At 40.4% G+C, this 22028-nt stretch overlaps 1 protein-coding gene across 1 annotated transcript in view; it reads left to right on the forward strand.

Annotated features, from left to right (window-relative positions):
• The window catches only part of LOC117526660 (multidrug and toxin extrusion protein 1-like), a 98288-nt gene that overhangs the window by 29162 nt on the left and 47098 nt on the right, over positions 1 to 22028 (forward strand). The window contains exons 5-10 of the mRNA XM_034188714.1: positions 4897 to 4939; positions 5040 to 5084; positions 5178 to 5275; positions 6039 to 6136; positions 13563 to 13744; positions 15550 to 15658. Of these exons, the coding sequence (XP_034044605.1) occupies positions 4897 to 4939; positions 5040 to 5084; positions 5178 to 5275; positions 6039 to 6136; positions 13563 to 13744; positions 15550 to 15658 (575 nt within the window). The remainder of the gene's footprint in view (positions 1 to 4896; positions 4940 to 5039; positions 5085 to 5177; positions 5276 to 6038; positions 6137 to 13562; positions 13745 to 15549; positions 15659 to 22028) is intronic.

Consider the following 22028-nt stretch of genomic DNA (forward strand, 5'->3'; position numbering starts at 1 on the left):
ATCTGGCACTGTATAAATGAAATAGATTGAGGTTAAAGTTGTTCAAATATGATTTGTCTGATGAACAGCCAACTGATGACTGTCGTACAAGTAGAATCAGGCATATGCAGATGTATATGTGATATGACTTAATAACCAAATTTTACATACACTGACAAGATAATCCTTATTAGTTGAGTTCATCACCACACAGATGATGAGCCTGTTCTTTTCCATCATATTACTGTCAGCAGTAACACCTTTTTTGTTTATTCTTTTACAATGAGTGCTTCGGATAGAAAGTAGACAGAAAATGTAACTTTTGGCTTTTGGTGCCATTGTATAGGATTTGTACAACCCCTGGCAAAAATTATGGAATCACCAGCCTCGGAGGATGTTCATTCAGTTGTTTAATTTTGTAGAAAAAAGCAGATCACAGGCATGACACAAAACTAAAGTCATTTCAAATGGCAACTTTCTGGCTTTAAGAAACACTATAAGAAATCAAGAAAAAAAGATTGTGGCAGTCAGTAATGGTTACTTTTTAGACCAAGCAGAGGAAAAAAATATGGAATCACTCAATTCTGAGTAAAAAATTATGGAATCACCCTGTAAATTTTCATCCCCAAAACTAACACCTGCATCAAATCAGACCTTCTCATTAGTCTACATCTAAAAAGGAGTGATCACACCTTGGAGAGCTGTTGCACCAAGTGGACTGACATGAATCATGGCTCCAACACGAGAGATGCCAATTGAAACAAAGGAGAGGATTATCAAACTCTTAAAAGAGGGTAAATCATCACGCAATGTTGCAAAAGATGTTGGTTGTTCACAGTCAGCTGTGTCTAAACTCTGGACCAAATACAAACAACATGGGAAGGTTGTTAAAGGCAAACATACTGGTAGACCAAGGAAGACATCAAAGCGTCAAGACAGAAAACTTAAAGCAATATGTCTCAAAAATCAAAAATGCACAACAAAACAAATGAGGAATGAATGGGAGGAAGCTGGAGTCAACGTCTGTGTTTGAACTGTAAGAAACCGCCTAAAAGAAATGGGATTTACATACAGAAAAGCTAAACAAAAGCCATCATTAACACCTAAGGGTGATTCTTTAACTACGGGCACTATTGGCCTTGTAAATGTAATTTCCACCACACCATTGCCTTACAATATAAAGCCCCTTGGCGCAACTGCTTGTTGTGATTTGGCACTATATACATGTGCTCTGATGTCACTGTTTATCTCCATAGAAACTACCCAAACAATCTTTCATACAAACTGTTTAAAGGGACATTACAGTGTTGTGGTGGAAATTACGGCAATAGTGTGGGACAACTACATTTTGTTTAAAAAAATTACAACAGTTGTATGACATTGAATACCCCAATTTACTGATATTTTATTCAGAGATATTTTAAAACATTAGAAAAAACGTTTCTTTACCATTCATTTTTATCATTGAAGATCAAACGTCTGGGTGTGGGACAAGCACAAAACAGCAATATTTGCATATAATGATGCTGAAAAAAGGTGAAAAAGTCATCATAGACTACTAGAACAAATTTCTTAACACACTTTCATTGTAAAGATAACTATAAAAGTGTGAAATTTCCCCTTTTTTCTGTTTTTCATACAATATGATCAAAGGACATAATAAGTGCCCGTAGTCTAAGAATCACACCTATACACAAAAAACAAGGTTACAATGGGCTAAGGAAAAGCAATCGCCGACTGTGGATGACTGGATGAAAGTCATATTCAGTGATGAATCTCGAATCTGCATTGGGCAAGGTGATGATGCTGGAACTTTTGTTTGGTGCCATTCCAGTGAGATTTATAAAGATGACTGCCTGAAGAGAACATGTAAATTTCCACAGTCATTGATGATATGGGGCTGCATGTCAGGTAAAGGCACTGGGGAGATGGCTGTCATTACATCATCAATAAATGCACAAGTTTACATTGATATTTTGGACACTTTTCTTATCCCATCAACTGAAAGGATGTTTGGGGATGATGAACTCATTTCTCAAGATGATAATGCATCTTGCCATAGAGCAAAAACTGTGAAAACATTCCTTGCAAAAAGACACATAGGGTCAATGTCATGGCCTGCAAATAGTCCGGATCTTAATCCAATTGAAAATCTTTGGTGGAAGTTGCAGAAGATGGTCCATGACAAGGCTCCAGCAGTAGACTGGAGTCTTGTTGGAGCCAGATTGATGAAGAGTACTGTTTGTCACTCATTAAGTCCATGCCTCAGAGACTGCAAGCTGTTATAAAAGCCAGAGGTGGTGCAACAAAATACTAGTGATGTGTTGGAGCGTTCTTTTGTTTTTCATGATTCCATAATTTTTTCCTCAGAATTGAGTGATTCCATATTTTTTTCTAAAAAAGTAACCGTTACTGACTGCCACATTTTTTTTTCCTGATTTCTTATAGTGTTTCTTCAAGCCAGAAAGTTGCCATTTGAAATGACTTTAGTTTTGTGTCATGTCTGTGATCTGCTTTTTTTCTACAAAATTAAACAACTGAATGAGTATCCTCCGAGGGCGGTGATTCCATCATTTTTGCCAGGGGTTGTATATTGGCCACATTATATAAAATTTGTTCAGTATTTACTGTTACTGCGATCTATGTTATTTACAGCAATTAGTGAGAAATGTTGATTTTTTTTTTTTTTTTTTTACAAGTTCAAGCTGTGTGATTTGCAAATAAATGGTGTTTATTATTGGTATGCAGGTTTCTTCCTCAAATCATCAGAGGGAGAATTTCCTTACCACCTTCACCTACGAGGTTGATAAGATTAGACCTTTTACTTGTGTGAAGCACCTTGAGGCAGCTTTGTTGTGGTCTGGCACTATATAAATGAAATAAATTAAATTTATTTACAACCCCAATTCCAAAAAAGTTGGGATGTTGTGTAAAATGTAAATAAAAATAGAATACAATGATTTGCAAAACCTCTTCAACCTATATTAATATACAACACAAAGACAAGATATTTCATGTTCAAACTGGTTAAACTTTATTGTTTTTGTGCAAATATTTGCTAATTTTGAAATGGATGCCTGCAACACATTTCAAAAAAGTTCAGACGGCGCAACAAAAGACTGAGAATGTTGAGGAATGCTCAAAGAACACCTAATTGGAAACAGGTGAGTGTCATGATTGGATATAAAAGGAGCATCCCCAAAAGTCTCAGCCATTCATAAGCAAAGACGGGGTGAGGATCACCACTTTGTGAACAATTGCGTGAAAAAAAAAATAGTCCAACAGTTTAAAAACAATGTTTCTCAATGTTCAATTGCAAGGAATTTAGGCATTCCATCATCTACAGTCCGTAATATAATCAGAAGATTCAGAGAATCTGGAGAAATTTTGACATGTAAGCGGCAAGGCCAAAAACTTGCACTGAATGCCCGTGACCTTTTATCCCTCAGGCGGCACTGCATTAAAAACTGTCATTGTGTAAAGGATCTTACCGCTTGGGCTCAGGAACACTTCAGAAAACCATTGTCGTCGCTACATCTACAAGTGCAAGTTAAAACTCCACCATACAAAGCAAAAGCCATACATCAACAACATCCAGAAACATCCTCCACCTTCTCTGGGCCCGAGCTCATTTGAAATGGACAGACGCAAAGTGGAAAAGTGTGTTGTGGTCTGATGAGTCCACATTTCAAATTGGTTTTGGAAATCATGGACGTCGTGTCCTCTGGACAAAAGAGGAAAAAGACCATCCAGATTGTTACCGGTGCAAAGGTCAAAAGCCACCATCTGTGATGGTATGGGGGTGTGTTAGTGCCCATGGCATGGGCAAATTATACATCTGTGATGCCACCATCAATGCTGAAAGTTACATCCAGGTTTTGGAGCAACACATGCTGCCATCCAAGCAACATCTTTTTCAGGGATGTCCCTGCTTTAGTTCAACAAGACAATACCAAGCCGCATTCTTTATGTGTTACAACAGTGTGGCTTCATGGTAAAAGAGTACGGGTACTAGACTGGCCTGCCTGCAGTCCAGACCTGTCACCCATTGAAAAAGTATGGAGCATTATGAAGCGCAAAATACGACAACAGAGACCCCGGACTGTTGAACAACTGAAGCTGTACATCAAGCAAGAATGGGAAAGAATTCCACCAACAAAGCTTCAACAATTAGTGTCCTCAGTTCCCAAATGCTTATTGAGTGTTGTTAGAAGGAAAGGTGATGTAACACAGTGGTAAACATACCACTGTCCCAGCTTTTTTGAAACGTGTTGCAGGCATCCATTTCAAAATTAACAAATATTTGCACAAAAACAAAAAAAGTTTATCAGTTTGAATATTAAATATCTTGTCTTTGTGATGTATTCAATTGACTATAGGTTGAAAAGGATTTGCAAATCATTGGATTCTGTTTTTATTTACATTTTATACAACGTCCCAACTTCATTGGAATTGGGTTTGTACGCTCAGTTTCTTTTGACTGCCATTTTGAAAATTGCATGCCACGCCTACGTAATTTGCATATTTCCCTGGTGTCCACCCCTTAAATGGTTAATTACAACGTAAAGATTGAGTTGGAGAAGTTTTGTGTTTTCTTTAAAATGTGAACAATTGGGCCATTTGTGGCACCTTAGAACCTGTACTGTCACTGTTGTTGGGTTCAAGATTGTCCAGTTTACCTAAACTTTGCCTGGATTTTTGGATTAACTGTACTTTCACTGTTTAGGTATTTCTACACAGTAAAGCCTTTCTGTGTTCTTTTTGTTTGATCTCTCTGGGAACAAAGCCTTCTCGAATATCAGCAGTTTAAGTGTGTTCTTTCTGTCAAACCAACAGAGTTGGGGGCTGATGCTTAACCTTGAAAGTGTAAAGTTGCAAATCAGCTCAATTTGTACAATTTTTTTTTCTAACATGAAGTGTCGCCCAGCTGTATGTGGAGATCATCATGCCTGCTCTGCCTGTGAGTGCATCCTACACATAATCATAGTAAATAGAAATATTGTTGACGGTTTTGACTTGTGTTGTGATAAAGTTGCAAGCTTGTGTTTTTGCTTCTTCAGGCTGCATTTATGTTCCAGCTACAAGTGCGGTATCTTCAAAACCAGGTGATGTTCTGACACAATCACAATCAAATGTCATCAAATGTATCAAAAGTATTTGTTAAAATGTAAATTAATCCCAGTCGACGCTCTTTACAGGGGATTGTATGGCCTCAGGTTATAACTGGAGCAGCAGCAAATGTGATTAACATCGTCATCAATGCCGTCCTTCTTTATTATCTGCAGTTAGGAGTGGTGTAAGTATTCCTGTCTCATTATTTTCTCGTCTATAAGCTCCAACGTATGACTGTACTATTGAACACCTGGTTATATTGGCAAATTCAATGAGAACTGCTTTAATTAGAATTAAAATGTTCATGGATTTTATAACAGGTGGGAAGCTATAGAGTGAACATTAAATTAGAAACACTTTTTCCAGTGTAATCAATATAAAAAAATAATGCTACATTTTAACAATATTTTAAAATTCTTACATTTGTCCATCTGTCCTTAAAATTCTGCACAGTTTAAATGGCACAAATTTCTGTCTGTGATAGAATGTGAAAAACTAATGAATCTGACTTTTCAATTTGTGTTATGTTGTTCATGTTGTTCTGACATGGTTTTATGGCCTTGTAATCCACGAGAAACGGTTTAAATTTCCATGTAAATTTCTGTGTGAACGGTTTTGTTTCCATGTTTAACCCGCATCACTGAAAAAGGACATTTAATTGTCCAAGATTCTGTCATATTTTTAATAATTTTAAGTAATGTTGTCTATTTGTTTTCACTTGCATTGAAAGATCAAGGGACTTTATTTAAAAATAATAATTCATTCATTCTTTGTTACTCATTGCTACTTTTTTTAACAGTTATTGACATGAATGACTGGGGACGTCTTGTCATGTTTTACAGATATTAACAGATATGGATTTGTTAAAAAAAAGTTCATTATGTGGTTAATTTTATTTCCTTTGGGAAATCTAAAACCTGTTTTTATCATGTCTTTTCTCCTTAAAGTGGGTCTGCAGCAGCCAATACGATCGCACAGTATAGTCTGTTGGGGCTCTTATACACGTACATCTGGTGGAAGCAGCTGTTAAAATCTACATGGGGAGGTCAGTTGTTGTTATAATAATATTAATCAGGAATATATATATATATATATATATATATATATTTTTTTTTTTTTTTTTTTTTTTTGTGAAAATATTGTAAATATTTTACTGAAGAACAAAGGATTATTCTTTGACAAATGTGATTTTCTCAATAATACATTTTAATAGTAGAAGTCTTCTCATGAACTTTTCAAAAATTCAGGACTGCTTGAAAATATCTAATAAACATTTATTTTCCTGTTATTGCAATTACTGAGACTTGGTTGAGAGAGGAGCTGTTTGACTCTGTCCAGCTTGAGGGATATGATTTTATTTTTTTGGCACAAATAGGATGAAAAAACAGGGCAGTGGCGTGGCACTAAACATATGTTTAAATTCCCAAAATGAAATTATCCAAAACATATCATTTTCTTTGGAAAATATTATGGAATGTGTCACAGTGGAAATGTGAAAAATCAAAAAACATAATTATAAGCTGTGTTTATAGACCTCTGGGATCAAATATAGATATTTTCGTGGACACACTGACTGAAATGTACAACACAGTTAATATTAATAAGCTTTTATTTGTCTGTGGAGACTTTAATATAGATTTCCTGAATCCTCATGGTCAGTTACAAATAACAGAAATCATAAACTCTGTTTTGTATGGGATTGTATCCAGTGATCACACATCCAACTGAGACAACTACGAATATATCGACACTTATCAACAATATATTAACAAATGCTACTGTAGGGAACATAACAGGTGGGATTCTCATTAGTGACATCAGTGACCATTTGCCGGTTTTCGTAGCTTTTAAATCATCAACTGATAAAAATGATCAAAAGCAAACCACAAATCTCAAAAGGAAAATAACCAATGTTAATATTGACTTAATGCATTAAGGTTGGTGTGATATTTATCGTGAGGATATTAACAAATCATATGAATTATTTATTTCCAACTTGTATGACAAACATTGCCTGTTTGTGCCAAGAACTGCAAATAAGTAACAAACTGATAAACCATGGGTTACCAAGGATCTCCAGATTCATAAATTCATAAAATTCAGAAGAAAAGAAGCTGAAAGAAAATATAAAACATACAAAAACAAATTAACGAACATTATGCAATCATGTAAGAAGCAGTATTACTGCAATTTATTGGAAAAAATAAATCCAACATTAAAGGCACTTGGAAGCTTTTAAATGAAAACATTAAAAAGAAAAAAGTTGTTAAAGATTATCCATCTCATTTTCCTACAGATTCTGATAAAATTGTAAAAGGAAATAGTTATTGCTGATCATTTCAACAATTATTTTGTCAATGTGGGTAAAAATTTGAATTGTATCCTCAAAAACATGCTCTTTGGACAACAGCAAAACAATTAATACTACTCTGGATTCAGTGTATATTAAAGAAACAGATGAAAATGAAATTATTAACATAGTTCATAAGCTAAAGGGGAAAAAAAATCAACAGTGACAACCTTGATATGTTTTTGATAAAAAAAAAAAAAATTGATTGTATTATTAACTGCTTGACTTATATTTGTAATTTGTTATTGATGACTGGGAAATTTCCTTCCAAAATGGAAACAGCTAAGGTGATACCCCTGTTCAAATCTACAACCCCTGGCAAAAATTATGGAATCACCAGCCTCGGAGGATGTTCATTCAGTTGTTTAATTTTGTAGAAAAAAAGCAGATCACAGACATGGCCCAAAACTAAAGTCATTTCAAATGGCAACTTTCTGGCTTTAAGAAACACTATAAGAAATCAAGAAAAAAATATTATGGCAGTCAGTAACGGTTACTTTTTTAGACCAAGCAGAGGAAAAAAATATGGAATCACTCAATTCTGAGGAAAAAATTATGGAATCACCCTATAAGTTTTCATCCTCAAAACTAACACCTGCATCAAATCAGATCTGCTCATTGACATTGACCCTGTGCCATGACATTGACCCTACGTGTCTTCTTGCAAGGAATGTTTTCGCAGTTTTTGCTCTATGGCAAGATGCATTATCATCTTGAAAAATGATTTCATCATCCCCAAACATCCTTTCAATTGTTCAAAATATCAACGTAAACTTGTTCTCTTCAGGCAGTCATCTTTATAAATCTCATTGGAACGGCACCAAACAAAAGTTCCAGCATCATCACCTTGCCCAGTGCAGATTCGAGATTCATCACTGAATATGACTTTCATCCAGTCATCCACAGTCGGTGATTGCTTTTCCTTAGCCCATTGTAACCTTGTTTTTTTTCTGTTTAGTTGTTAATGATGGCTGTCGTTTAGCTTTTCTGTATGTAAATCCCATTTCCATTAGGCAGTTTCTTACAGTTCGGTCACAGACGTTGACTCCAGTTTCCTCCCATTCGTTCCTCATTTGTTTTGTTGTGCATTTTTTGATTTTTGAGACATATTGCTTTAAGTTTTCTGTCTTGATGCTTTGATGTCTTCCTTGGTCTACCAGTATGTTTGCCTTTAACAACCTTCTCATGTTGTTTGTATTTGGTCCAGAGTTTAGACACAGCTGACTGTGAACAACCAACATCTTTTGCAGCATTGCATGATGATTTACTCTCTTTTAAGAGTTTGATAATCCTCTCCTTTGTTTCAATTGACATATCTTGTGTTGGGGCCATGATTCATGTCAGTCCACTTGGTGCAACAGCTCTCCAAGGTGTGTTCACTCCTTTTTAGATGCAGACTAATGAGCAGATCTGATATGATGCAGGTGTTAGTTTTGGGGATGAAAATTTACAGGGTGATTCCATAATTTTTTCCTCAGAATTGAGTGATTCCATATTTTTTTTCCTCTGCTTGGTCTAAAAAAGTAACCATTACTGACTGCAACAATCTTTTTTCTTGATTTCTTATAGTGTTTCTTAAAGCCAGAAAGTTGCCATTTGAAATGACTTTAGTTTTGTGTCATGTCTGTGATCTGCTTTTTTTCTACAAAATTAAACAACTGAATGAACATCCTCCGAGGCTGGTGATTCCATAATTTTTGCCAGGGGTTGTAGTGACAAACATGTTTTTTCAAACTACAGACCAATCTCATTGTCACTACAGTTTTCAAAAATTCTGGAAAAGATACTTGTAAAGAGGTTGAACAATTTCATAACTAAACATCACATACTCAGTGAACAGCAGTATGGTTTTAGAAATAAAATCATACTACTTCACTGGCTTTAATTGATTTTGTTGAACAAGTTACAGATGCAATAGAGAAGAAGAAATACACTGTAGGACTTCTTTTTGATTTGCAGAAAGCATTTGACACCATAGATCACACTTTACTAATGGACAAATTACAGAAGTATGGTATTAGAATGTCCTTGAATGGATCACAAGCTATTTATGCAACAGGTATCAGTGTGTCCACTTTGGGGGGATAAATTCTGAATTTTTGAAGAATACATGTGGGGTGCCTCAGGGTTCAGTCCCTGGGCTGTTACTGTTTCTGTTGTATATTAATGATATAGGTTTGGTTTCCAAGTCTGTGAGATGTATTTTGTTTGCTGATTATATGACTGTGTTTGGTAATGGGGATCATTTGGGACAGCTCCTGGACATGATGGATATGGTAAGACAAAAATGGTATAGGTAAAACAAAATGGATTATATTCGGAAATAAGCCCAGGAACTTAAGTAGAAATGTACTATACTACTGAATGATGTTGAAATTGAAATAGTAACCCAAAACAAGTCTCTTGGAGTTTTATCGATGATAAATTGAGTTGGAAAAGTCATATAAATTATTTTAAATTAAAAATCTCAAAAGTCATCACGATTCTGTACAAAACACAACACTTCTTCTCCCAGCATTCGTTTGTTATGCTGTATCATTCATTGCCTGTCCCATATATGACCTACTGCATTGAGACTTGGGGAAACACATATAAAACAAATACAAACATAATATTTCTGTTACAAAACAAAGCTATAAGAGTTATAAGTAAAAAACCATATCGTGAGCCAACAAACCCACTGTTTGCTTGTTTACACATTTTAGAAATTTGGGGACTTGCTTGATTATATTACAATACAGGCCATGTATAAAGTTAACAATAAACTGTTGCCTCAACAGGAACTGTCCAGGAATTCTTTAATATGAGGCAGTCCTGCTATCACCTGAGAGGAACATTAGTATTTGACAGCTTAAAGATTCGAACTACTGTGAAAAGGCATTGTGTCTCTGTAAAACATGTTAGAATATGGAATAACTGTTGTGATAGTATTAAATTATCTGGTACTTTGGCTGGCTTGAAAAGACTTTATAAAAACAAGATAATTACTTATAGTCATAGTACAACAAATTCTGTTTTTATCTGTTCATTATACTGCTGTTTGTTCTGCTGTGTTCAGATATTTCAGTTTAGTGAATAATCGATATTGTCTCTGATTGTCTTTTTTGTCTTTTTTTTTTCTTTTTTGGTATTTGTTGTTATGAGTCTACATATGTTTATATAGCAACTGGTGAAAGGAGTGGGTGTTTATGAGTTTTTGCTTCAGCCTTCACCCTATCAGCAGCACAAAACTGGGAAATTGTTTGAGTTTTTGTTTTCTTTTGTTTTGTTTAATTGTTTAATTCTTTTGTTAAGTATATGTGTGTGTGTGTGTGTGTGTGTGTGTGTGTGTGTGTGTGTGTGTGTGTGTGTGTGTGTGTGTGTGTGTGTGTGTGTGTGTGTGCACTGAATAAAAATTCATTCATTCAATAATTATTAATTTTCTGAAAAGCAAAATTATGTTTTGCAAGTGGGATATGTTGGGGTAATTGTGAATGCTTATGGGGCTGTGTGTGTGTGTGTGGGGGGGGGGGGGGGGGGGGGGGGTTGCCACATACTACATAAACTACATTAATATAAAATTATCTGCCCAGAAAATCACTAAGGCTCCTTGGGCAATGTCCTTAATCCACAGGTTGCTCCTGGTGTACAATGACCGCCTTGCATGGCAGCACCATGACATAACTGTGTGTGTGTGTGTGTGTGTGTGTGTGTGTGTGTGTGTGTGTGTGTGTGTGTGTGTGTGTGTGTGTGTGTGTGTGTGTGTGTGTGTGTGTGTGTGTAATTGAGTAAATGTGAGGCATCATGGTAAACCACTTTGAGCTTCTGATATAGATGGAAAAGCCCATATAAATGCAATCCAAGATAATTTCTTAAATACGAGGTCTGTGAGAAAAGTATCGGACGTTTTTATTTTTTTCAAAAACCATATGGATTTGAATCACGTGTGATTGCATCAGCCAAGCTTGAACCTTCGTGCGCATGAATGATTTGGAGCTTTGCTGCATCACTTTTTTCCAGAAACTGTGAGAGATCTCCAGGTGGACACCGTTTGGAAAATTAATATGGCTTTCAGGTATGATTTTATGGGGATTATACAGATTAAGGAGTGTTACTGCCGCTTTAAGTACAGCCCACAACTGCTGAGAGTGCGGCGCGCTCCCAGCGCCGATCGACATGCTCAGACGCCGCTGAAACAACCAGATCATTTCCAACGTGAAGGCTTTCTTGATCCGGGACCTCATCTGATTTTCACAAAAAGGCAGGAGACGTGGACATCAGCAATTTTTCGGCAAATTCCACTGTTACAGGAGTTTTTTTCATGGAAAGAAAAGCGGAGGGACACGCCACGGAGCCGTTCATTACGCGGGACAAAACCACCTCGGCGTTGGTCTTACAGGACGGCTTTCAGGTGGATTTCAGATGGATTCCGGTTGCTTTTCAGTCGTGTGATTATCCGATCGTGATTGTGCATGAGCTGGACCTGCCCCAACATGTGCTGGAAGGCTTCATCATGGCACGTCCCTCCGCTTTTCTTTCCATGAAAAAAACTCCTGTAACAGTGGAATGTGCAGAAAAAGTGCTGATGTCCACGTCTCCTGCCTTTTTGTGAAAGTCAGACGAGGTCCCGGATCAACAAAGCCTTCACGTTGGAAATGATCTGGTTGTTTCAGCGGGGTCTGAGCATGTCGATCAGCGCTGGGAGCGCGCCGCACTCTCAGCAGTTGTGGGCCGTCCTTAAAGCGGCAGTCCCACTCCTGTATAATCCCCATAAAATTGTACCTGAAAGCCATATTAATTTTCCGAACGGTGTCCACCAGGAGGTCTCTCACAGTTTCTGGAAAAAAAATTAATGCAGCAAAGCTCCAAATCATTCAGACATTTATTCGCAATAAAAATCCGACGAGAGGGATGGACCACTGCTCACACAAAGCCTGCTCACAGGCGAATGACGCAACCAACAGGCGTGAAAAAACTCACGCATGCGCACGAAGGTTCAAGCTTGGCTGATGCAATCACACGTGATTCAAATCCATATGGTTTTTGAAAAAAATAAAAAGGTCCAATACTTTTCTCACAGACCTTGTAAAATCAGCCAAAGTGGTTGCACAAGCAAGTGCACTGATTACTCATTTCCAACTTGGGACAATGTGTACAATAAAAAAAATAGAATGTTTGAACCAATTAAAAAAAGTGTTAACATTTGTATAAACCTGAATGAATTAAGTTGTTTGAACTTAAGTTTGTAAGTTAGAGTTTATTTAACTTTTAAACTTAAGTTCAAACAACTTAATTCATTCAGGTTTTCACAAATTTTAACACATTTTTAAATTGGTTCAAACATTGTCTTTTTTTAGTGTAGGGTTGCATCAAGAAGGGCATCTGGTGTAAATTCTGAGAAAGAGGTGGGTCATTGTCATGTGAGAGTCAGGGAGGAGGTGAGACAGGCAGTGGATGGAGATAGAGTGATGCTAAATAAATGGATAGTTACCACAGATGTGGTTAGGGAAACAAATAGGAAAGTACTCGGTGCAACATCTGGACAGATGGGCAGATGAAAAAAATCATTTTTGGAGCTTGCTTTGAGAGGGTGGTAGGTGGAAGCAAAAATTTGCAGGAGAAGGTGTAAGTCTGGTGAGATGATTTCTGGACGCAGTGATTTGTGAGAGCTGACCAGGAGGCCGCTAGTACTGGTGAAGTTGAATGAAGCTGCAGGCAGGAAAACAAGCATGTCAACATATATCGATGACAAAACTGAAGGCAACAAACAGAATGACAGGAAGAGAAACAGAGGAAGGCAGAAGAGGACACTGCAGGTGATAATCAGATGTTCAGGGAAGTTCACTCAGTTTCTGGCAATGAAAAAAAGCCAGAGTTGAAATACTGCAAAGTGAAGACTGAATGGATGATGTGTAAATCAACAACAAGTGTGCAGGTCAGACAGCAATGACAGGGAGACAAAACAAACACATATACACACTGAGAGGTACTGACAGGAGGTCACAAGGCATGAAAACATCTAAAGTGCAGTTTGTTTGTTTTAAGAATTTTATGAAGTGATGACAGTCAAATTCTTGCTGCAATAAATTTCACCATCATATAATTTTATACATTGACTTTACATTTGACCTCTGACCCACAGGTTGGTCACTGGACTGTCTGCAGGAGTGGGGTTTCTTCATTAAACTGGCTGTTCCCAGCATGCTTATGCTTTGTCTGGAGTGGTGGATGTTTGAGTTGGGAGGATTCCTGTCTGGTTTGATTAGTGAAGCTGAAGTGGGAGCACAGTCCATATCATACCAGATATCCTTCATAACCGATATGGTAACTACTCTGTTTCCTCACTTTAATTGCAGATTGTAGATGATGGGTGTGAGGGATGGAAGAAAAAAGTGAAGTTATCAAAATGGATATGACAAGAACTTAAAATAAAATGTATCAATTTCCAAGTATGCCCAAAGTATTACAGGCCACTGTATACACTGACTGCACAAAGAAAAAAAAAACTTTATTCATGGCACTGTCACACCTGTCACAAAAACATGCTGAATATGCTGGCTTGTGTCTAATAAGTTATGGGTATGTTTGAATAAGTTAAGAGCACGTTGAAGCACATTGGTATGTAGGTAGTATTACGGTGAGTCTGTCAATTTTGGACATGCACAATATTTTTGACGCATGCCAGTGTATGACTCATACGTCCTGCATAGGCAGACCACAAGTTGTAGTAAGTTATGCGATAGTTGACACGTTTCTAGGAAGTTACTCATAAGTTGAAATACATCCATTGATGCTGTCCATTGATTGGCTCATCAACTGAAGGCTGCCATCATGTGAACATTTCAGACTGTTTCAAATATTAAAGCCATACACATGGAGGAAATATAAAGCCTTAAGCTTCCTTGTTCATTTCTGTCCGATTCATCATCACAGCCTGATGAAAATTAATCCACATAAAGTGCCCTGATTTTGGAAAATGATGTCTGAACATACTTTAGTTCCTCCTCATGGCTGAAGAACCATGTTGTTTTTAAAGCAGTCCCTCTGTTTTTGTCTGCTCTGGGTGCATTTATGAGTCTGATCCAGAGAATGTCAGAAATTTGTGCAACAATGACAAAATTAAGTTATTTAAAAAGTTGAAAGAGCCACAGCACCTCATTCATTCTTGTCAGTGTTTACCAGACATCAGGCAATTCTTCAGCATTCTGCACATGATGAAAATAAATCCCATGATCCACAAGACAAAAATAAAATTATATAAAATTTGAAAATGCTAAATTACTCTGTGTTGCCTCCTTGAGGACGGGCAAGGCCGCACCACAGCATACGGCATGCTCGATTACATGCATGGCAAAATCTATATGCTCCGCCTACCAGACAAAAGGCTGTTGCTGATGGTGGAAATGCAAACCAATACCTTCCGACCTGTACCACACCAACCCGGACCACTCAGTGAAAACAGCCCTTACCAAAAAATAATACTTATAAGTATATAAAAAGTAAACTAGAAGTATACTTGAAACATACTTGCATATACTACTTTTTGGTAAGGGAGGGCTGTCTGCATACACTGGCTAAATCGTCATGGTGTGACAGCTGCACAACTCACTCAATGTTTCCAGCGTATTCGCCAAATTCATCATAAGTCGGCATATGCTGACTACAACCCCAATTCCAATGAAGCTGGGATGTTGTGTAAAATGTAAATAAAAACAGAATACAATGATTTGCAAATCCTCCTCAACCTATATTCAATTGAATACACCACAAAGACAAGATAGTTAATGTTCAAACTGATAAACTTTATTGTTGTGCAAATATTTGCTCATTTTGAAATCATGCCTGCAACACGTTTCAAAAAAGCTGGGACAAGTTAACAGTTTAACTGTAAACAGGTGAGTGTCATGATTGGGTATAAAAGGAGCATCTCCAAAAGGCTCAGCCAGTCACAAGCAAAGATGGAGTGAGGATCACCACTTTGTTAACAGCTGCATGAAAAAAATAGTCCAACAATGTTTCTCAACATTCATTTGCAGGAATTTTGGGATTAGGGGTTGTAAATCATTTAGCTGTCACAGGGCTATAAAGATGAGCACAAATAATGTTACATATGCAACTTTCTGCCACAGATTCCATCTGGGTTCTCTGCTGCTGCCAGTGTACGTGTTGGGAGTGCACTTGGTGCGGGAAACATAGAGCAGGCCAAACTGTCTTCCAAAGTCCCCATCATCTGTACATGTGAGTCAGTGCATTCAATGAGTAACATATTTGCTTTATATCACACACACTCAGAAAATAATGTATTTCTCAGTTGATCCAAATACACTGGCTGATGAAAACACATAAATATTGTACCATGAACCAGTGGAGGTGGACAGTACTGATTTTGACGATGGTGCACCTTTGCTTCTTCATGATGGGGTATTTGGTACAGGGCTGTTACTTTCATTCAGTGTACCTAATAAACTGCCAACTGATTTTATATTATTAGCCAAAAAGACCAACCATGCTCAGTCCCTCTCTCACTCACACAAGCGCACACACACACAAACAGAGGGAGTATCATCTGCCATCACATAACAAAAATTAATGCATTTAATGATCTTGGCATAGCAGCGTTGGTGGCCAAGTGGTTATTGCACTTGGTTTCCGTGCCTCAGGTTTGTGGTTTACACCCCACTCCTGCCACATTTCTCCATGCAATGTAGAGTTGCGTCAGGAAGGGCATCCGGCATAAAACCTGCACCAATTCAACATGCAGATCCACCTTGGGTTACTGTGACCCTGAGTGCAAACAAAGGAGCAGTCGAAGGGACTTAGTAATGATCATGGTGTAGAACCACTATAAGCTGTTCAGGTGGCCCTTCACAGTGTGGTGTTAATATTATTCTGTTAGGATATATAAACTGTGAAGGTGCTTTAAGCTCACTGTCTGATGAAGTTATTCGGCTGCCAGCTGCTCACCATCCACTTGTTTTGATTTCAGCTTGTGAGACAAGCTTGAATTCATAGCTTTGATTCAAAGCAAATCCTCCAGAGTGCTTTTGCTGCAATCTTTCCTTCATATTATGTGACATCCAACATAATATCAAACATTATCAATTGATAACTAGGTATTGCAGCTGTGTTAGTTCACTGCCGGCTTCTTGTTTTGATTTCAGATAGTAAAAAATTTGGAGTGAAACCTTTGAAGTGCATTTTGTAAGACTCCAAAGTGTGCTTTGCGCTGATCTTTGCTTTGAATGATGTCATACAAAGATTGCAAAAGGACACAAAACCCGTAAATAAAAGTAGCTGGCTATTGGACTTGGAACACCAAAGGCCAAGTGGTCATCATCACTGAGGGCAGGTGAGACACACACACCCACAGGGGAGGTGATGGGCTAGTGGTTAAGGTGTTGGGCTTGAGTCCACAAGATGATGGGTTCAAATCCCCACCTGACTGGAAAATCACTAAGGGCCCTTGGGCAAGGCCTTTAATCCCCTATTGCTCCCGGTGTGTAGTGAGTGCCTTGTATGGCAGCACCCTGACATTGGGGTGAATATGAGGCATAATTGTAAAGCGCTTTCAGCGTCTGATGCAGATGGAAAAGCGCTATATATAAATGCAGTCCATTTACCATTTACCATTTACAGCATGTGTCCAGTAAAGTCAGATCAATAAAACCCTGTTTTATTGATCAGTTTTTCTGCAAAGGGGACAAGACGACTGATCCGTGTTAAAGGAAGAATGAACGGGCCATGTATCGTGAGATTTTAAGCCAAAACCTCCTTCCATCAGTGAGAGCATGGAAGATGCAACATGGCTGGGTCTTCCTGCATGACAATGATCCCAAACACACCACTCGGGCAACGGAGTGTCTCCGTAAAAAGCATTTCAAGGTCCTGGAGTGGCCTAACCAGTCTCCAGACCTCAACCCCACAGAAAATTTGTGGAGGGAGTTGAAAGTCCATGTTGCCCAGTGACAGCCCAAAACATTACTGCTCTGGAGGAGATCTGCATGGAGGAATGGGCCAAAATACCAGCTGCAGTGTGTGCACACCTGGTGAAGACTTACAGGAAATGTTTGACCTCTGTCATTGCCAACAAAGATTATGTTACAAAGTATTGAGTTTAACTTTTGTTATTGACCAAATACTTATTTTCCACCTATATTATAAATAAATTCTTTAAAAATCCTACAATGTAATTTTTCTGGATTTTGTTTTTCTCATTTTGTCTCTCACAGTTGAAGTGTACCCATGTTGAAAAATACAGACCTCTCTCATCTTTCTAAGTAGGAGAACTTGCAGTCAGGGGACTGACTTAAATACTTTTTTGCCCCACTGTATCATATAGCAGACAAACACTGATATTTAAGAAGTGAAATGAAGTTTATAGGATTACAGAAAGTGTGCAATAATTATTTAAACAAAATAGGCAGGTACATAAATTTGGGCACCCCAACAGAAAAAATATAAAATATTTAGTAGATCCTCCTTGCAGGAATAACAGCCTCTAAACCATAGGTGTCAAACTGATTCCAGAAAGGGCCAAGAGGGTGCAGGTTTTCTTTGTAACCACCCACTCCAGCAGGTGATTTCACTGATGAACTCTTCGTAACCACCCACTCCAGCAGGTGATTTCACTGATGAACATCACTTTGAGCAGATGGGAAGAGTTCATCAGTGAAATCACCTGCTGGAGTGGGTGGTTACAAAGAAAACCTGCACCCTCTTAGCCCTTTCTGGAATCAGTTTGACACCTATGCTCTAAACACTTCCTATAGCTTCCAATGAGAGTCTGGATTCTGGTTGAAGTTATTTTGGACCATTCTTCTTTACAAAACATCTCAGGTTATTCAGGTCAGGGGACTGAGGTGGCCATTCCAAAATGCTATACTCATTCCTCTGCATGAATGCCTTAGTAGATTTTGAGCAGTGTTTAGGGCCGTTGTCTTGTTGAAAGATCCAGCCTGACGCAACTTCAACTTTGTGACTGTTTCATTAACATTGTTCTCAAGAATCTTCTGATATTGACTGGAATCCATGTGACCCTCAACTTTAACAAGATCCCCAGTACCTGCACTGGCCACACAGCCACACAGCATGATGGAACCACCTCCAAATTTGTTGTAGGTAGCAAGTGTTTTTTTTTTTTTTTCTTGAAATGCTGTGTTCCTTTTCAGCCATGCATACTGCCCCTTGTTATGTCCAAATAACTCAATTTTAGTGTAATGACAGCACCTTATTCCACAATGAAGCTGGCTTATCCAAATGTGCTTTAGCATACCTCAACGACTGTTTGTGGTGTGCACGCAGAAAAGGCCTCCTCTGCATTACAGTATCTCCTTTGCAATGTGTGCTGTATAGTTGAATGATGCATGTGGTCTTCCGTTTCCTCACTATGCTCCTCACAGTGGAAACTGACAGCTGAAATATTTTAGATAGCTTTTTGTATCCGTCCCCTAAACCATGATGTGAACAACCTTTGTTTTCAGGTAATTTGAGAGTTGTTTAGAGGCGCCCATGTTGCCACTCATTAGAAGAGATGCAAAGAAAGGGAAACATTTGTAAATGGCCAACTTAAATAGTCTCTCATGATTGGATTCACCTGTGTAAGGAGGTCAAGGGTCAATGACCTTACCAAACCAGTTTTGTGTTCCAATGAATAGTGCTACATGTCTTCAAATCAATAATAAATAATTATGCACCCTTTCTGTAAAGACTAGAAACTTCATTTCACTTCTCAAATATCAGTGTGTTTGTCTGCTATATGATATATCCATCCATCCATCCATTTTCTTCTGCTTATATCGGAGTCGGGGTCGCGGGGGCAGCAGCTCAAGCAAAGCCGCCCAGACCTCCCGATCCACACACACCTCCCCCAGCTCCTTTGGGGGAACCCAGAGGCGTTCCCAAGCCAGCCGAGAGATGTAATCCTTCCAGCGTGTCCTGTGTCTTCCCTGGGGCCTCATCCCAATGGGACGTGCCCAGAACACCTCTCCAGCAAGGCATCCAGGGGCATCCGGAAAAGATGCCCCGAGCCACCTCACTGACTCCTTTCGATGTGGAGGAGCACCAGCTCAACTCCGAGCTCCTCCCGAGTGACCGAGCTCCTCACCCTATCTCTCAGGGAGCGCCCAGCCACCCTGCGGAGGAAACTCATCTCATCCCCTTGTACTTGTGATCTCATTCTTTGGTCATGAGCCAAATCTCATGACCATAGGTGAGGACCGGAACATAGATTGATCGGTAAATCTAGAGCTTTGCCCCACTACTCAGCTCTGTCTTCACCACGACGGTCCGATACAGCGACAGCATCACTGCAGATGCTGCACCGATCCGTCTATCGATCTCACACTCCATCCGTCCCTCACTCGTGAACAAGACCCCGAGATAGTTAAACTCCTGCACTTGAGGCAAAGACACTCCACCGACATGAAGAGGGCAAAGCACCTTTTTCCGGTCGAGAACAATGGCCTCGGATTTGGAGGTGCTGATTTTCATCCCGGACGCCTCACACTTGGCTGCAAGCCACCCCAGTGCACGCTGAAGTTCCTGATTTGACGAAGCCAACAAAACCACATCGTCAGCAACAGCAGAGACGAGATTCTGTGGCTCCCAAACCAGACCCGCTCTACACCCTGGCTGTGCCTAGAAATTCTGTCCATAAAAATAATGAACAGACCCGGGTGACAAAGGGCAGCCCTGGCAGACGCCAACGTGCACTGGAAACAGGTTTGACTTACTACCGGCAATGCGAACCAAGCTCCTGCTGCGGTCGTACAGGGACCGGATAGCCCTTAGCAAAGGACCCCGGACCCGTACTCCCGGAGCACTCCCCACAGGGTGCCCGAGGGACATGGTTGAATGCCTCTCCAGGTCCACAAAACACATGTGGACTGGTTGGGCGAACTCCCATGAACCCATCGAGCACCCGATGGAGCGTGTAGAGCTGGTCCAGTGTGCTGCGACCAGGACAAAAACCACACTGCTGCTCCTGAATCCGAGGTTCGACCATCGGTGGAATTCTCCTCTCTAGTACTCTGGAATAGGACCTTACCGGGGAGGCTGAGGAGCGTGATCCCCTATAGTTGGAACATACCCTCTGGTCCCCCTTCTTAAACAGAGGGACCACCACTCCGGTCTGCCAATCCAGAGGCACTGTCCCCGATTGCCACGCAATGTTGCAGAGGCGTGTCAGCCAAGACAGTCCCACACATCCAGAGACTTAAGGTACTCAGGACGGATTTCATCCACCCCAGGACCCCTTGCCACCGAGGTGCTTTCTAACCACCTCAGTGACTTCTGCCCGGGTAATGGATGAGTCCGCCTCTGGGTCCCCAGTCTCTGCTTCCTCTTCGGAAGAAGTGACGATGGGATTGAGGAGATCCTCAAAGTACTCCTTCCACTGCCCAACATCATCCCCAGTCAGGGTCAACAGCTCCCCACCCACACCGTAAACAGTGCCGGTGGAGAGCTGCTTCCGCCTCCTGAGGCGTCGGACGGTTTGCCAGAATCTCTTCGAGGCCGACCGATAGTCCTCCTCCATAGCCTCCCGAACTCCTCCCAGACCTGAGTTTTTGCCTCTGCGACTGCACGGGCTGCGGCACGCTTGGCCTGCCGGTACCTGTCAGCTGCCTCTGGGGTCCCACCTACCAACAAAGATAAGTAGGAGTCCTTCTTCAGCTTGACGTCATCCCTTACTTCCGGTGTCCACCACCAGGTTCGGGGATTGCCGCCGCAACAGGCACCAGAGACCTTGCGACCACAGCTACGAGCGGCTGCATCAACAATGGAGGTGGAGAACATGGTCCACTCGGACTCCATGTCTCCAACCTCCCCCGGGATCTGGGAGAAGCTCTCCCTGAGGTGGGAGTTGAAGACCTCCCTGACAGAGGGTTCCGCCAGTCATTCCCAGCAGACCCTCACGATACATTTGGGCCTGCCAGGTCTGACCGGCTTCCTCCCCTCCCAGCGGATCCAACTCACCACCAGGTGATGATCGGTCGACAGCTCTGCCCCTCTCTTTACCCGAGTGTCTGAGCACGTGGCCGAAGGTCAGATGATACGAATTCAAAGTCGATCATCGACCTCCGGCTCAGGGTGTCCTGGTGCCACGTGCACTTATGGACACCCTTGTGCTCGAACATGGTGTTCATGATGGACAAACTGTGACTAGCACAGAAGTCCAACAACTGAACACCACTCGGGTTCAGATCAGGGAGGCTGTGCTTCCCGATCACCCCCTCCAGGTCTCACTGTCGCCGCCCATGTGGGCGTTGAAATCCCCAGGAGAACAATGGAGTCCCCAGTCGTAGTGCTATCTAGTACCCCTCCCAGGGACTCCAGGAAGGTTGGATACTCTGCACTGCCGCTCGGCCCGTAGGCTGAGACAACGGTGAGAGACCTGTCCCCAACCCGAAGGCGTAGGGACGCGACCCTCTCGTTCACCGGAGTGAACTCCAACACATGGCGACCAAGCTGGGGAGCAATAAGCAATGCAACCCCAGCTCTCCCGTGGGCAACGCCAGAAAAATGAAGTGTCCAGCCCCTCTCCAGGAGTTGGGTTCCAGAGCCCATGCTGTGCGTGGAGGTGAGCCAGACTATCTCTAGTCGGTATCTC

Source organism: Thalassophryne amazonica, chromosome 15 (assembly GCF_902500255.1).
Source record: "Thalassophryne amazonica chromosome 15, fThaAma1.1, whole genome shotgun sequence".
NCBI classification, from domain to species: Eukaryota; Metazoa; Chordata; class Actinopteri; order Batrachoidiformes; family Batrachoididae; genus Thalassophryne; species Thalassophryne amazonica.